This window comes from Tachypleus tridentatus, chromosome 7 (genome assembly GCF_004210375.1).
Source record: "Tachypleus tridentatus isolate NWPU-2018 chromosome 7, ASM421037v1, whole genome shotgun sequence".
NCBI lineage: Eukaryota > Metazoa > Arthropoda > Merostomata > Xiphosura > Limulidae > Tachypleus > Tachypleus tridentatus.
In genome coordinates this window covers 147451336-147469584 of record NC_134831.1, presented here as the reverse complement: position 1 = coordinate 147469584, position 18249 = coordinate 147451336, and the positions used below count along the sequence as shown (strand labels likewise).

The window sequence follows — 18249 nt, the reverse complement described above, 5'->3', positions numbered from 1 at the left end:
TTTTGTGGCGCTTTATTTTGTTTTTGTTTCAGAGCTTACTGCGCTTATTTCTCTTCTTTCAATTATATCTTTCACATTAACTAAACCCTTTTTAACTATTTTTTTCTCTATGGATACTTTTGAAACAAATCTATAGTTGCCACTACTTATTCCAATTACACACTTCAAAAAGTGTTAAGCTCGCATATCACAAAAGAAGAACGGAAAATAACCAAAATGGACGAAAAAAGAAAATAGTGTAAACCTCAGATTTTTATTTAATATTTAACGTTTTCTTTGTTTATCTTTTAATTCCGATAATTAACATGTGTTTTTGTTGAATTTATCGCATTGTTAATTAAAAGTTATCTACGCTAAAGGGAAGATAGCTAGTCAACACCTACTACAATCAAGTCTTTAAGTGCATTTATTAGATTGCTTTGACTATCAGTTTTATAACACATCCACTGTCCCAAAGGACGAGGCGCGATTTTTTTTATTTTAAATATTTAGCGACAGCAGAGCTGGAACTAAAGGAACCCCAGTTTTACAGTTTAGCAAGCTGACCAATGGATCACACTGAGTTACGTTTTAATGTAATTCGGAACTGGTATAATTATCGTTTGATTAGGCTTAAGTTGTTGTCAGATAAAAACATCACATCGAATTCATTTTTTTCTTAATGCTTTAAATCTGACTACATTAGCCTAAAACAAAATTCTTATATTTCCCTTAAAGTAGATTTATCTACTTAATAAATAAATAAATCTGTCATACTTACTAAATAAAATAATTATAATAGATTTATTTGATTGTAGTTTAGCACATAGCTACACAATGTTGATCTGTAGTGTGGGAGCTTCGTGCATTGAAACTTGATTTTTATTATTATAATCCCCTCAGAACCAACGGTAGTAACCAGATCAAGATCACTATTGTGTGCTTCCTGGTCACTAAAACTTTAAACCTAAATATTTTCCTTACATAATAAGATACAAAAGCCAGATTGTAAAACATACAGATAAACTACAATATCATCCACTTTTACTACTGTAGATGGATATTTAGTTTCTATTTAGATATATTAAATGTCCACCTAATTATAGTGCTCCATTACAATAAGCTAGAGTCAAAAGCTTCCTAAAAGTACTTTTAATTCTTTCACTTACGACAAAAATAAGATACGTCTATTGTTATGTACAATGAGGATGACAAAGAGTCAGTGTTCTGTGAATACTTTTCTTTGAAAGGAAATCGTGGAGTGCGTAAATGGTCAACCGTATTCAAAAGTGTAAAGTAAGCTTTCCCTCACCTCTGTAGGCGATGTGTTTTTAAATTAAGCACAAAGCTACATAATAAACTATTTGTACTCTGCCCACCACGGGTATCAAAACTCGAATTTTAGCGTTGTAAGTCTGCAGACATACCGCTGAGCCACTGGGGGGTCCTGTACGTAATACGCTGCTGTTTCAATATTTCTTTATGTATGGATAACTTCACTGTTTTAAGTTGAATTTTCTACCATGTTATCCTCTTTATTTCGCCTCATTTTTATCATTATGTTATCAATTAATCTAACATGTACAGTTTTATGATTTATTGCTCTACACATTTCAGTTTTTATCGTTCTCTGACATACTATTCTGTTTTTTACCATTTACCTCATTTATTATATTGTTAACATTATTTTTGTAGTTTATCGTTTTTATACGTTATGCACAGAGTTTGTCAGTATTCTCATGATGCCATTGGAGATTGCGCAAACTCTGTAACCTAGTAGTATGTGTCACTTGTTCTATCTACCTCAACAGAAGAAAATAGGCTGGCCTAATTTCTCTGCAATTATGTTCTAGCTCATTAGAGGAAGTACATTTTGTGTTTGTTTACTTTCAGAAGAAAACTGTAAAACTTTTTTATTACAAGCACAACCAACAATGAATATGCATAAAGAGGAAGACGCCTGCCTCTGGTTTCAACAACACTTTGCTTCCTTACGTTTGAGTAGAATACTCACATTACCATTACAAAAAAAACAAAAAAAAACAGTAGACAATTACTTAATAAAAATTGTTATCTCTATTCTACTTAGAGTAAAATTTAAGGTAAAAATGCTGAAATGATCCGGTAAACAAGTGCATACAAAGAATTAGTACTTTAATAAGTAGACTAACAAGCTATTGTTCTATTATATTATAGTTCTATTAATTTGAACTGTTTTAGAGTAGTTTATGAGTTTAAGCACTACAGTGTTCTTTCCATTGAGCATTTGATGGTACTGAAAATTTTATTTTACCTTGTACAGTTTGCAGTTTCTGGTTCATCACCTGTAAGTTAATGCCAGATCTCGCTTGTTTTACAGTATTGTCCACAGAGTCTGGCATCCTATTGGAGTTGTCTCTATCTTTAAAAATATGAATGGAAACAAACTATTGATAAAAATATATATGATAATTCACACTTAATATCATATGATATTAACATCAGGAATTATCAAAACATTGACCTGAGTAAAACAGAAAATAAATATCTCTTTTGTAAGATTAGACAATATATAAGTAAAACAAATGAGCACGTATCATAAACCATGATAGTGGTTCATAACAGGGCTCGATCAGAAATACACAAAACGTCTAATAAAACATAGTGCAAAAATCATCTTATAAAGTAGACTTGTTCTTGAAACAACATTGAAAACCTTCCATTGCAATGGTTAAGGCTACTAAAGTACTGATAACAGAAAAACGTTGATTTTTCAATTGTTGGACAGAATTCGTCCATTTATTGATCATATTATTATTAATATTGTTCTTGTTTCACAAGTATAAATAAAAAAAACGATTATGAATATTTTATTCAAACCTGAGAATAAACTATAACTATAAACTGTTATAAACTATAGTAAGTGATCGGACTATTTTTATGTTGATTCATGAAAGAGAATGAGTATTTTATCAATTACACATCTCTACTGGCCAATATTTTCTTCGAAATTATTCAAGCACCGCATCTTACAACAAAAGGGTCCAACATGGCCAGATACTTAAGGCTTTCGACTCGCAATTTTAAGGTCTCGGGTTAGAATCCCTGTCGCAAAAAACATGCTCGCCCTTTCAGCCGTGGGGACGTTTTTATATAACGATCAATCCCACTATTCGTTGGTAAAAGAGTAGCTTAAAATTTGGCGGTGGGTGGTGATGACTAGCTGCCTTCCCTCTAGTCTTATACTGCAAAATTAGAGACGGCTAGCACAGATAGTCCTCGTGTAGCTTTGCGCGAAATTCAAAAAAACAATCAAACAAACCTACAGCAAAAATTTCAACATCATTGTACAGCTGCTAAACAAACTCCCTCGGTGGTTTTAAGGCTATTTTGAAGTTGGTTCTTAAAAATCAAGATTTCCACCTTTTAAAATTTTCTAAATTCGTCTTTGTTACCAGTATGGGCTTTTTAAACAATTCAAGCATCGCAGAAATGTAGAAGCTATTTAAGCACCATCATACCCGTTGAAAATGCTCCATTTTATTATAGTCGAAAAGGTTTCGTTTTATTGGAGTAAACAATGTGCGGATTTATAACAATGTCTCCAGCCTTATTATTATTTATTATAGTTTTAGAAAAAAAATGGCTACGAATATTTTAGTGAAACCTGGACAATACTATTTAATGTAGTATTGAGTATGTCATACGATAGTTAAGAGTTAATTCAAGCACCTTCGTTTTTCGTCACGAAGAATTTATCTAAGTCCTTAACATTCTACCATTAAAAAATTTCGATGTTTTACTAATGCTCATTAATTGGAAAATAATTTGTGCAACTTATAACGCATTAATTAAAAACTACAAAGTTGAGGATTCATCATTTCTCGAGCGCGGTGTTCATTATTTCTCGAGTTCGCTGTTTAACTCTGTCTCCACGTAGTATTCTGTGACTATTTCAGTGAATTTTATAACAGTAAACTATTACCATGGTAGATTTCTCTATTCATGTGAGTGATGATTTATTTTAGTGATTTTCGCAGTTCGCTGAAACGGTGAGTGCATATTTTAGTATTATTTTATTAATACTGATCATATTTTTGTGTCACAAGGCTACAGTAAAATCGGTTGGATATTCTGCATCATAGTCTAAACAGATACACTATGTTTATTTCAATTTTTATAAAAAAATTGACTCAGCTTCTTTCTGTAATCCTTTTGATGATCCCTAGTCCTCTTTTTAAATTAATAGTTTTTAATTATCTTGTAATTTTATTAAACCTAAATGGTTACACCAACTACAAACCGAATTAATTTTACCTTTTATCCAATAAATACATGTTAACTTGTGTTTAATACCTAGATGAAAGGAAAGCTGTTTTTACTGTATAACATTTTTATACGACTGGGTTGAATACTAGTCGCTAAATATTATCAGAATCAGCTTTCTGCAAGTTCACTACAGACTTAAACGATTGCACCCCGCTCATACGGCAGTAAGTCTACGGATTTACAATGCTAAAATCAGGGGTTCTATTCTCTTCGATAGGCTCAGCAGATAGCCCGATGTGGCTTTGCTATAAGAAAAACGCAAAAATGCTCGACTCAAACGATTACATTACATTCTAGCTTCAAAAATTAGAAAAGATTCCCATAAGATAAGTTAGAGTAAATTTGGCTTAACTTACATTAAACTTGCTTTGTATTCTGATGTGAAATTTCTAACCACGTTCGATACTTAAAGAAAACGAACATTCGATCTTCACTAGAAAAGGGGGGTAGTGATAAATGAATGGATAAGTACTGAATGAAGCATTTAAAACTAAATATTAATTTCAAAGTTTAATATCCAAGGTTTTGAAAAGGAAAAGAATGACGATCACATGTTCAGAAATTTCTATAAGCACTTTCATGAAAAGAAAAACAAATGTTAATCTGTAGGTATCTAGTTCTCACATACAAAATGTTTAAATATAATACCATGAGAATCTTGAAGGTTCTTTGCTAAGAAATTACATTATCAGAATGCTGACGTGTAAAATGATACATGACAGTGTTGAATTGCAATGTCTTTTTACTTCTATCATAGCGGACTAAATTTCAATTAGAATGTCGACCCGCTATTATCAACTATTTTTAGAGAAAATGGTTAAAATAAACGTATCAGGATTTTTACTTACATAATCGTAACTCTGGTTGACGTAAGACCAAAATAAAAGAACTATTTGATTCTTGATCAACCAAACTGACCAATCATTTATCTTCAGAAGGAATGGATACATATTCCCTCGTCCGAAATTTACCATAATAACATTGTGACTCTGAAGTGGTTGAAATTTGGCATGAATTAAATACATAAATGACAAACATGTCACCTCTGACGCCACGGCTTGCATAGTAACACACAGTTGTTCTAACATACCAAAATTGTGTGTTAATTTGCTTGCGTTTAGTTATTAGTGGTTGTTGTACAAAACTATACAATGGGCACTGTGTGCTCTGCTTGCCACGCCTATCGAAACTCAGTTTTTATGTTGTAAGTCCACACAGATACTGCTGTGCCACTGGAGAGTGGGGGACAACATACATAAATCATTCACACATTAAGTGTTTGTTTCTTTTTTAATTTCGCGCAAAGCTTTATGATGGTTATTTGCGCTAGCCATCCTTAATTTAGCAGTGTAAGACCAGATGGAAGGCAGGTAGTCATTAGAACCCACAACCAACTCTTTGGCTACTCTTTTACCAACGAATAGTAGGATTGACCGTAATATTATAAAGCCAACACAGCTGAAAGGGCGAACACGTTTGGTATGACGGGGATTCGAACGCCTTAACCACCCGGCTATTCAGGGCCACCATATATTCATAAAAAGGTGTTTTTTGTGTGTTTACTTGAAAAGCTAAACGAAGGGTTACCTACAATTTGATCTTCATCGGTACCTGACACTAACTTTTAGCGTTATACAATTTAGACTTAACACTGAGACACTGAGAAGTGAGACTAATAAAGCTTACTTTACTCCCAGTAAAATGAGAAAGTTTGTAATTATGCCATATATTAAAGTGTTCACAGATGGATAGTAGAAAACATATATAAAACAAACTAAAATTTAGCTTGAACAAAATAATTTAAGTTAAACGGTTATGATGAGAGAATAAAACTTTATACATGCATAAATTATATTGAGTACATTTCATGTTAGGTTTAAAGTAAGACAAATATATACAAACATATTTAGAAACTTTTTGTTTTGTTTTTCGGTAGTTAAGCACAAAGATTTATCTATGCCATACTCACTACTGGTATCGAAACCTGGTTTTTATCGTTATTAGGCTTCAGATTTACTGTTGAACCGCTGCCAACATTTAGAAGCGGAAAGATAATAAAACGCAAGTAAAATTCGCCTCACCAACGTGTTGTGTGTGACGTCTTCACATAAACAATTTTAATATGCATGTATGTATATATATATATAAATATAAACACACACACAGATATATATATATATATCCATGCTTACCATAAAACTACGAAAAAAAGTTCGTCTGAGTTTGAGAATACCAAAACACTTGTTTTTTAATCTCTATCTTTAACATTTCCATTTTACTATAAACGTATGTATAATATTTCGTCTTCATCTCAATAGCCAATAGGAGTGCGTTCGCAATACTAATACAGCTTTTTAATCCTTGAATTAATCCTAATTTCTATAAGCTCTCTCACTTATCTGGAACACTAACAAGTCTGAAAAATCCCATAATCCAAGGATTACAAAATGGGGATTTTGTTTGCTGTCGAGCAACTAATAATGTGAAATAACTCATATTAACTATTGAAATAAAAAATTAATTCGTTGTCGCATCTCTTTGTTATATTACTGCCATGTTTAATTGCACAATAAAACACACTTTATGAATTATATATAAATTACTTATGTTTAATTCCAGCCGATTTGGTAAAAAAAATAGTGCACCACATAAAGAAATGAACAGGCAAATAACACAATAGTACAGAGAACAATGAGAAGATAACACAATAGTACAGTGAACAATGAGAAGATAACACAATAGTACAGAGAACAATGAGAAAATAGTATTAATGAACTCTACTAACAGAAGTATTTATGAAAATATGTTTAAGATGCCCATTTCTTCTGGTAATTTTAAGAATATAAAATATATGTGTATTATGTCGTGAGTTTGGTGATTTAAAACGTGAGAATGCGGGTTTCATCCACGAATCGAAATCAGACAAAATGTCATTAAGCAGTTTTGCGCTAAAACAGCAATAATACGTTATGGTTGGTCATTTTGGAAGTTTGCACAAAGCTACAAAAGGGGTCGCTGTGTTAGCCCCCCCCGTAACTTTGAACTGACAAGTTAGTCAGCAGCCCTCACCGTCAGATCTTGGAATACTCTAATGAAATAGTGAAAGTTATCGTCACTCTCACAATGCACTCGAAAGAGCTGCATGTGATTTTGCAGTAATGAGACGCGAAACAAGGGCACGCGGAATCACAGTACAACATGCTATTTACAAGACCACCCCTGGTCCAGTTTGTTATGCATATACCGTATGTGATTCTTTTTTTGTTTTGGTTTTGAATTTCGCGCAAAGCTACTCAAGGGTTATCTGCGCTAGCCGTCCATAAGTTAGCTGTGTAACACTAGAGGGAAGGTAGCAAGTTGTCACCACCCACTGCCAACTCTTGGGCTATTCTTTTACCAACAAATAGTGGGATTGACTGTAACATTATAACGCCCCCACGGCTGAAAGGGCTAGCATGTTTATTGTGACAGGAATTCGAACCCTCGACCCTCGGATTATAAGTCGAATGCCTTAACCCACCTGGCTACGCCGGGCCGCGTATGTGATAATAATAACATATATTTATTCTCTTTTCTTTGTATGTAACCGTTTTTTACTACAGGTGTATTATATTTTATTTTATATTTGAAAATGTATTTTGTTTACACGGTAAGTCCACAATAAAAAATTATGTTTGTGGTGACGTTCTTAAATATATTTTACTAGTCGATGTTCGTAATTATTATGTGACGTAAGTGGTCTGTTAATACAAATCGATAGACACATAAATAATTATTTATTTGGCTATATATTCCATAAAAACTACCATAATTGTAAATTGAATCTAATAATTAAATTGTGCACAAACTCCATATTTGAATGCAAAATCCCATTAATTTATTTCATACATTAATTGTTTTATCTGTTTTTGTAATAGATCTGTCTATATTCATTTCAACGTCGTCATTTATAGTTCTTAAAATTACCTGATATGTTACTATAATTTCTCCTAATTTATATGCAAATCAAACTAATATTCTGACAAAACAAAGTCAGACTAAATGGTTTAATTTTTATTGTTACTCTTGTGAATTTAAATGTAAGAAAAAAAGGTAAGCTATTCATATCGAACTCACATTGTCGTATTTAAATATATATATATATATACAGAGTTTAGTCGCATTCTGTACAGGTAATGACCCTTTATGATTAACCATTACGGTATGTAAGACAGTGTTTATGAATGAAGTAGTGTTAGTAAAACAGAAACAGAAATTATACTACACCTCTGTTACCTTATAATGTAAACTGTAGTGATAGTGTAATTCATCAAAGGAAACTAAGAACATATCATAAAGATAGGAATATGTTAGGCCTACTGGCAGAAGTTGTAATTAACACTTTTACAAACTTCAAGCCTTGTTAAGTATAACAGCTGGCAGAACTCTGTGGATTCCATCCAGCTGGTTCGTACGTGCATGCTTTGACGCTAAAATATATTAATTGGAGAAAAGGCCTTGCCATATCTACGAAATTATATGTATGAATCATAGGGATTTTCTCTATACATATATAATATATGTACACATATAACATAATTCAACTGCATCGTCTGTTAGGTTCATAGAAAATTAAACTTAAAAAGAACTTTTGAATTTGGAGTTCTTCCTTTAATTTACTTTTATTAGTTACTTCTTTTTATTAGATTAATTTGTTATAACGTGAATCACCAACCGCTTGAAATGATTCATTTTCTCCCAACATGGATGTAAACAAAAGGCTACGAAAGTTTTTATCTTGTTTTGTAAAACGATAAGAAAGAGGATTGAAACATAAAATCTCGAAGCAGAAGTCATCAAATAGATTACGATAAAAATTAGATTTAATATTATAGTTCATCATTAGTGCATAATCCGACTATACGTGTCCTTCGACGAGACAGCAGTAAGTCTTGGGATTTACAATTCTAGAATCAGAGGTTCGATACTCTCGGTGGACACAAAAAGTGGTTTGATGTGGCTTAGTTATAAGATAACACACATTCCGATTATACGTTAAAAACTGTTATGGCGTTCATTGAAAAGTACATCCAAGTAAGGTTTATCATTTATTCGTTTAAAAGTTATCTTTTATGAACCCTAGAAGATATATAGAGTTTGTTATAACCTAAAAACAAGCTGAAACAAAAATAAATTAAAAATTAATAAAAAAAACGTTGCCTTAATTAAAAAGATCCCAGAGTACAAGCTATAATGTGGAATATAAAATGTACCCTACATTTTGGAGATGACTGAAGAAATAGGATCCACATTGCGGTGGGGATACACTGTCTAGAAATCTTAACTTCCATATGCCGGTCTCACATAAAAAGATAAAATAAAGGAGTAGCAATAGATATCAAAATAGAAATTAGGAGAGCGAGATGTGGGTGCTCAAGCCTACAACGTCCCACATCTGTATCACCCTTTACTCCCCGGAGACAGTTGTGGGAAAGTGACTGCTCTCCAAAGTTAAGAAAAAAATAATAATTGAAAAATAAGAATAAGAAAAATAAGATACTACCATTTGGGGAGAAGTAATATAAAAATTTACCTTTTTACCCCAGACCCTATTATGGTAGAAAGGCACTAATTGGTAGACCAGTAAACGAATTACCCTAGTATATTCACTTCACTTTATCAGTATTAATTTCTCTAACATATATAGTTTGTTATATATGTATAGCTAGGTTCACTTGTCTGAATGACTAATTTTTAAAGCTTTACAGAAGTATTCATATAAATGTCTGCTGCCTCGTGTGTTTTGTTTTTGATTTTTTGCTTAAAAACAAAAGATCCCAAGTGGGACAACGGTAAGCTTACGCACTCACAACGCTAAAATCTAAGGTTCAATTTATTGCAATGGACGAGGTAAATAGTCCAATGTGGCTGTACTTTAAATAAAACAAATTAACAATTAAAAGTAAGAGTGGTTAATGGAGATCAAATTACTTTTTATTTCGCATTTAATTTTCTAAAGGAAATAATAACCTATAATAATGTATGCATGACACATGTATAATTACACTTCATAAGAACAATGTTCTCTTGCTGTTTTTAAAACTTCGTCCTCCAACGTCATGGTTCTGAGTTTGATAAGCGTGATAACACAATACCACTTGACATCACAATTTCCATAGTAACAAACTTATGCGAAGGACGGCGGAGTCAATCGTAGACAATACATCTTGGAAAACTCTCTACTGTTCATGAATGTTGGAATCCAAATCAGACACAAAAGCAAGTTGAGGCTGCGTAGAGGAATATGGCATGTGATTGAATGGGATTGTTGTGATTTTAGTTTCTTCGGTACCATTCTCATAAAAAAACAGCCATTGTTTTTCAGATGTGGTTGGAACTTGCAACTTTGTAACTTTCGAGTCTTCATGAACTCCAAATCACTGTTTATTATATTGTTAATGGCACCAAGAAAGATAGCTAACTTCATTGCAATGTTTTTTTATCTCAGATATCATTTCTTGGAAATAGCTGTAACACATTTGTCCATCTAAAAGCCTAACCGTGATGATACTGAACTGTCGAAATGGTAAGGAATATGTTATAAGACTCACAAATTTGACCCCTATATTATATTGACATATATTCTAACCATTTTCATTATGTGTATATGTTTAATCCTCTCTAACATATTGAATCGTAATCATATTTTATACAATTAAATGTAGCTCTTCGTCGTCTAAAGTAACTAAAATAATCTAAGCCTTAAAGACCAATGTAAAAGTTATGTAACTAATGCTGTATAAAGAGGTAAACATGAATTACACATTTTCATAAACTTCACTAAAGGGCAGAGAAGGTTCGTTTCTAGCCTCTAAAGACGAAATATTATAAGCATAATGTTTTAGTTATATAAGAAAACCACTTAAAAAAACGTAGAACGGAAATCTTAGAAAAACTATGTTTTACCTTTACTATAGGCCCGGTATGGCCAGGTGAGTTAAAACGTTCGATTCGTAATCTGAGGGTCGCGGGTTCAAATCCCAGTCGCACCAAGCACCTTTCAGACGTTATAACGTGGCGGTAAATCCCACTATTCGCGGTGGGTGGCGATGACTAGCTATCTTCCCTTTAGTCTTACACTGCTAAATTATGGACCGCTAGCGCAGATAGCCCTTGAGTAGCTTTGCGTAAATATCAAAAACAAACAAACAAACCTTTACTATAGTTATATTATAACAATAGTAGTTATCAGTTTTTACATAAATTGTTTATGTACTTACACTTTAGTTCTTCGGTGAGACAGTAGTAAGTTTATGGACTTGCGACACCAAAATGTGGAGTTATACGTAATTCGAATTATTAAAACATCATCACAAATATGCCTTCTAACGCATGAATACATAGAGACTAACGTTTCGAACATTAAACAGATGTTCCGCTAAGCAACTGAAACTGCAACGGTCCCTAAATCACCCTTTACTGTACATATTTCGTGTAATAAGTTAAGGAATAATAAGTAAGTTGTACTAATACAGTTTGTATTGAAAAATCTGTCAGAAGTTAAATCCAGATGGGCACGCTGGATGGAGATGAAATGCTTTAAACATAGTCTACGTATACGATTACACCTATTTGAAATAGTGGGCATGGCTAGCTGAGAATGTCTTACTTTGAGCCATCAATTGTATAGAAAATGTTTACTGAAACCTTAACACTGAGTCATGTTTTTCGGTATATGGTTTTTTCACACCTGTAAATTAAACTGGCAAGAAAAGTAACTATCTGATTGTCTTTCAAGGAACATGTTGTTCCCTGTGGCGCAATGATGATTAAAAAGGCTTATAACGTTTATAATAGAAGTTAGATACCCATGCTGACAAGGGCATAAAAACCTCTGTTATGTAGCGTTGAGCTGAACAACAAACTAGACAAGCCGATAGAGATTAATTTTAGTTCGTTTTCTTTCAAAGTAAGAAAAAGAAAGATAGAATTTGCATTAGATATTTAGCGGTAGACAGCGTATTATTAATATTAATGTAACATGAACGATATAAAGTTAATTAAGTTTTGAATGATATGCGCACCTTGACCAATTATCCATAGCGAAAGGGTTTTGAAAGACTATATTTTTTATTTTGATATAAAGTTGGACATAGAACGGTTTCATGAGGTATATATCCTAAGTTAAAAATTAAATAATATCAAAATATCTTGTGTTCAAGTCTAATGGGTTTGTTTTAAATTTCGTGAAAAGCTTTTCGAGGGCTAACTGCTCCAGCAGTCCGTAATTTAGCAGTGTAAGACTAGAGAGAAGGCAACTAGTCATCACAACCCACTGCCAACTCGTGGGCTACTCTTTTATCAACGAATAGTGAGATTGACCGTCACACGGGTGCGACGGGGATTCGAACCCTCGACTCTCAAATTACGAATCGAGTGCCTTGACCCACCTGGCCATGCCGGGCCGCGTATGTGATAATAATAACATATATTTATTCTCTTTTTTTCTATGTAACCCTTTTTTACTACAGATGTATTATATTTTATTTTAGATTTGAAGATGTATATTGTTAACACAGTAAGTACACAATAAAATTATGTTTGTGGTCACGTTCTTAAACACATTTTACTAGTCGATGTTCGTGATTATTAAGTGACGCAAGTGGTCTGTTAATACAAATCGATTGACACATAAATAATTATTTACTTGGTTATATATTCTATAAAAACTACCATAATTGTAAATTGAATCTAATAATTAAATTATGCACAAACTCCATATTTGAATGCAAAATTACATTAATTTATTTCGTCTATTAATTGTTTTATCTGTTTCTGTAATAAATCTGTGTATATTTGAACCCGCGACTCTTGTATTACGAGTCGAGTGCCTTAACCACTTGGTCATGCTGGGCCCTTTGAAGTCTTAAATCCAGTTCTTCATAACAGCCAGTGTGTGTCTGTGCTTTGTTTTTATAGCAAAGCGACATCGGGCTATGTGCTGAGTCCACCGAGGGGAAACAGCTGGTTAAATCTCATATTTAGTCCTTCAACTATACAAAGGTGTATAAGTGATATCAAATAAACCAGTCCACAGTAAATCTAGCACATTGTAACGGAACCTTGATACTTTAATATATCAGAAACAAATGTATTTGCAAAAGGTAAGTCACGACTGTACGCGATACAGTAGCCAGAACTTTGGAGTGTTAAGAAAAGAAATGGTTAAAATTATATACCACATATGGGCTTAAACCATCCTATTCAAAAACACATTTGTTTTGTAATTTTATGAAATATTAATAATTTTGAAATTAGTAACTGTAATACATGCCACTATTTGTTTATGTATTTATTTTCCTCAAGTGTGAATACCAAAAAACACTGCAAGGATCCGAAGGAATACAGGTAGTAATGCTGCTTCTCATTGGATCTCGTTGATACTAAACAGGACAATAAGAAACTGTTAGTAACTGATGTATATATATATATACCGAAGAAATAATCAACGAATACTCGCATTGTTTTTTAAATCTATAAAACTGTTTAGTTTAATACTTATTATTTATTTTATTTAGATATTTGATACTTAATGAACAATTAGTCTTCATAACAAGAGTGTTACGTTATTATTTTAAAGGCAATAGTTATGACAAATTTTGTTACCAACTAGGTAAGAGTTGTACGTTGTTTGTGTAGTTCAATTATCGTAGTATTGTTAGCGCCACCTTTACTCGCTATGTTAGTATTGTTTAGTTTGTTTTGTTTTGAAATTTGCAAAATTAGGGACGGCTAGCACAGATAGTCTTCTTGTAGCTTTGTGACAGCTAATCATCACCACCCACCGCTAACTCTTGAGCTACTCTTTTACCAACGAAAAATGGGGTTAACCGTCACATTATAACGCCCCCACAGCTGAAAGGGGGAGCACGTTTGGCGCGACCGGGATGCGAACCCGACTATTAAATGTGTATTGGGAAATTCTCGCCCATTCACTAAATTTGTAGAAGATTTTTGAGTGTGAGAATCAACAATGTACTATTATTGTTGCCTTAGCAGAAATTTTTGGAAACTCTCTTAACCAACACCAATAAAAAGTAACAAACACAACGCTCGAAGAGACAGTATATATTATTGGATTGCTATGGTTGGTATACTATAAGCAATATTGAAAGTCTGCCTGTATCCTGTGTTTTTTAATTCAAATTTTGAAAACAATCCATCAAAATATTATTGACGTTTTAATTTTGTAAACAGTCTATGTTTGCAGTAATAACGTATACGTATTAATGTTACATATTATAATGGGTCTCCGATTTATTATGTTACGTTCGTTACGTATTACGATTTCAAATAGCCGGAAATTTTAATTTTAGATTAGAAATTAATTAAATGCTGATATATATTAAACTTATTATGTTTGCCAACAAGAATGATACATACAATCTTCTTTCTTAAATATTAACACAAATATATTTTAATATGCAAAGAACAATACGATTTATAATAACGATTATTACAAATAACGATTTAAATAAAAAACAATTTAAAAGTTCACGTACAATATTCAGTCTTCTACCTGGTCTGGAACTAAATATTTTATCCATAGCCTTCGTGTAGCTCTGCGCGAAATTTAAACCAAATTCAAATAAAGTGTGGTATACTATAAACCTTGGAAGCAGTAACTGTTTTTAACGCTTATTTATCTGGACCCTACAGACATTTCATCTGGAAATTTATAGATTTCGGACATTAGAAACCATTTATCTTTAACGGATTAATATCAGACGTTAGTATTTGTACAAAGACATTACATAACTTAAGTGGTAAAAATTTCACTTGTGATTAGCGAAGAGCAAGCTGGACTCCTGTTAGGTAAATTGTACCTATATCAATTCAAAATCAATTTACTCGTCGCGAATTCTCGAAGGAAGTTCCGGATCGGATAAAAGACTCAATATTGTTTGTAAGTTTGTAGAATTTTTGTACGTAAATCGTTATTTGTGATAATAATTATTATAAATTGCGTTATGGTTTGTATATTGAAATATGTTTGTATTAAGAAAAAAACTGTGTGTACCAATCTTCTAATTTGATACATTTCAACATTTATTTAACTTGTAAATTTAAATTAGAATTTAACTCGTAATACGTAACACAATAAACTGGGGGATCATATCCAAGATCTGAATCAGAGACAAAATTCAATCTAAATTCATCTATAATTAATTTCATACTTATCAGTTCCAACGTGGGATTTGGTGCCATGTTAGTGATTTATGTCTTTTACAGCTATATTGTTACAACAGAGATAACAAAAATAATTTGTCTTGTCAGTTTGATTCTAAAATAACTAAATCAACTTTTGACGAAGAAACGAGTTATTTAAAGCTCTGGATAAGCTGTGGTAACCAATGAAAGTTAAGCGAACTTGAGTCGGAAAACATTAACTTAATGAAAGTTGTTACACTGCTTGATTGTTAGTTTAAAAAAACGCGTAATGTTTTAAAGTTTGTTTCACAGTTTATTAGAGAAAACGAGAGTAACTTGTCTTGTTAAAGGGTATTCTGGGGTAAGTGAGCCAGTCTGTGTGGACTTTGACGAAAAAGAGACAATTATCTAAAGTTCGAGATATAAATGGGATAACCCACGGACTAACGTAAGTGAATCTATCGCAAATTGTACAGCAAGAAACAGATCAGGGAAAAATTAGTCTTATAAATTGGATTCTAAATAATTCAACAGCCTGTGTGGACTATTAACAAGGAAAAAGAATTATTTATAATTTTAGATAAATGTGTGTAATATTTTTCTTTACCTATGTTTGACTTACTTTCAATATAAGTTTAAAGCAAGTGGATTGTGTGCTGACTGCTTATTATTCACATATATCGCCAACTAGACACAAACATCTACTGTAGAAGAATTCCAGCTCAATCATATTTAAAACTCCGATACTTTTAATCATATCTCGTGATCGATGTACCCATTTATTTGTTTTCAGAAGTTTTAATTAACGTTTCCTATCTTAAGTTATAGCTGTTAGATTATTTGTTAATGTTAAACCATTTCTAATATTATTTCTGCTTCTACAAGAGGGTCAAGCAGAGCTATTAGGTTATCTAGCTGTAATGTGAATCCAGGGGTTTAGTCCCGTTAGCACTGCTCACATATGCGATTCAAATATTAATTTGATTATTGAGGTTTGTCGAAATACAAATAGTTATTACTACTATAAAAAACATTGAAGATAAGATTTCAAAGTTGATTCAGTTTCGTATTCATTTTATTGGTGAAAAATATTGTGGATGTTCGAATTAGGTTGACACCCATTAAAACTCTTACAGTTTAGTGTCACAAAAAACAACTCATTTGAAGTTTAGTGCACAGTACCTGATACTTTTGTGATGTAAATGGAAAAAGAGGCAACCAATGTCGGTAACCATATATTAGTTATTTTTTTTTTATAAACGGGTTTTTAAAATAATATGTTATTTTTAATACAAAGATGTTGTTCACAATGATAATTGTTTCAATGTTACTTAACACACGTGTGTCCTTGCTAAAGTAAACAATATGTTTAATCGTCAAATAAGTGACTCTTCGCTAAAAAAGAATAGAATTAACTCGATCCTAGTATAACAACACTATGAGTGTTATCTACATTTAATATTGTGGTTGAACCTTCTAATTTTAACTTTGCGGGTAAAAGAACAGTTATGAATCTATAAGACTCTTTTAAGTGAAAATAAAATCCACATGTGACATTCTAACGTCAAGATAGTCAGCAATGAAAATTGGCATAATACAACGTCGAATAAAAATTGAAAATAAATTTATTTAGGTGATGTTAAGTCAAACAAAAACCAGCGTTAAACATCTTGCTCGAGTAAATCTAATTCTAATATTAATTCAACGTTGTACTATTACAGTGCTTTATATGACTCTTATAATAATCATTTTGATAACAGTTTTCACCAAAAAAAGAAACTTGCATTAATTATTTTCTATTCAAATTCTTAACATTTGTTTTCCTGATATAGTAAGTGCTGCCAAGCATAGTTTATAAAACAAGCTCGCTTCGTATGGTATGCTTCATAGCACCCTTAGTGCACATACAGACATTTACATTAACACTTAACTGTATATTCAAACACACACGTATATACGTTTTTTCATTTTACTGTATCTCCAAATTAATATATATTTTCATAACAGTGGTAATTAATATAAAAATGTGGCAGCATTTATTCTTAAAAACATTTTGCTTTAAAAAAGTTATTTTATGATACTAGGATATGTAGGTTTCAAAAAGTTTTGTTTGTTTATTTTGGAATTTCGTACAAAGCTTCTCGAGGGCTATCTGTGCTAGCCGTCCCTAGTTTAGCAGTGGGAAGGCAGCTAGAGGTTTTAGAGAAAAGCTTTAAAAACCGTAAACGTCTTCAAAAGCCACGCTTCTTTCCACATCACGAAATAGCTCGGTTAAACGTTGCTGAGAAGCACCAAACATGGGACGTAGAAAAGTGCAAAAAGGTTTTGTTCTCTGATGAGAAAAAATTTAACCTTGATGGTCCAGATGGGTTCCAACGTTATTGGCACGATAAAGATATCCCACTGGAGACATTTTCTACACGACACAGTGGAGAAGATTCCATCATGATCTGGGATGCTTTCTCCTTTCGTGGAACAATGGAGCTTCAGGTTATACAGGGGCGTCAAACAGCAGCTGGCTACAATGGCATGTTGGAGAGAGCATCCTTATTGAATGTAGGCCCTCGCTTGTGTGGAAATGACTGGATCTTTCAGCAGAACAACGCTGCAATCCACAATGCCCGCAGGACAAAGGACTTTTTCATAGCAAATAACGTGATTCTTTTGGACCATCCAGCGTGTTCACCTGAACTAAACCCCATTGAAATTGTTTGGGTGTGGATTGCAAGGAAAGTCTATAGAAATGGACGTCAATTCCAAACAGTGCATCAT

At 32.6% G+C, this 18249-nt stretch overlaps 1 protein-coding gene across 6 annotated transcripts in view; it reads right to left on the bottom strand.

The window, feature by feature from the left end:
• LOC143256859 (protein CBFA2T2-like) overlaps positions 1 to 18249 on the bottom strand; it is a 44591-nt gene that overhangs the window by 12563 nt on the left and 13779 nt on the right. For 4 of the 6 annotated variants that reach the window (XM_076514650.1, XM_076514651.1, XM_076514646.1 and 1 more), the window contains one exon: positions 2273 to 2380. In XM_076514650.1, the coding sequence (XP_076370765.1) occupies positions 2273 to 2360 (88 nt within the window). In that variant the 5' untranslated portion in view covers positions 2361 to 2380. The remainder of the gene's footprint in view (positions 1 to 2272; positions 2381 to 18249) is intronic. The other 2 variants (XM_076514648.1, XM_076514649.1) reach the window with 1 other exon arrangement.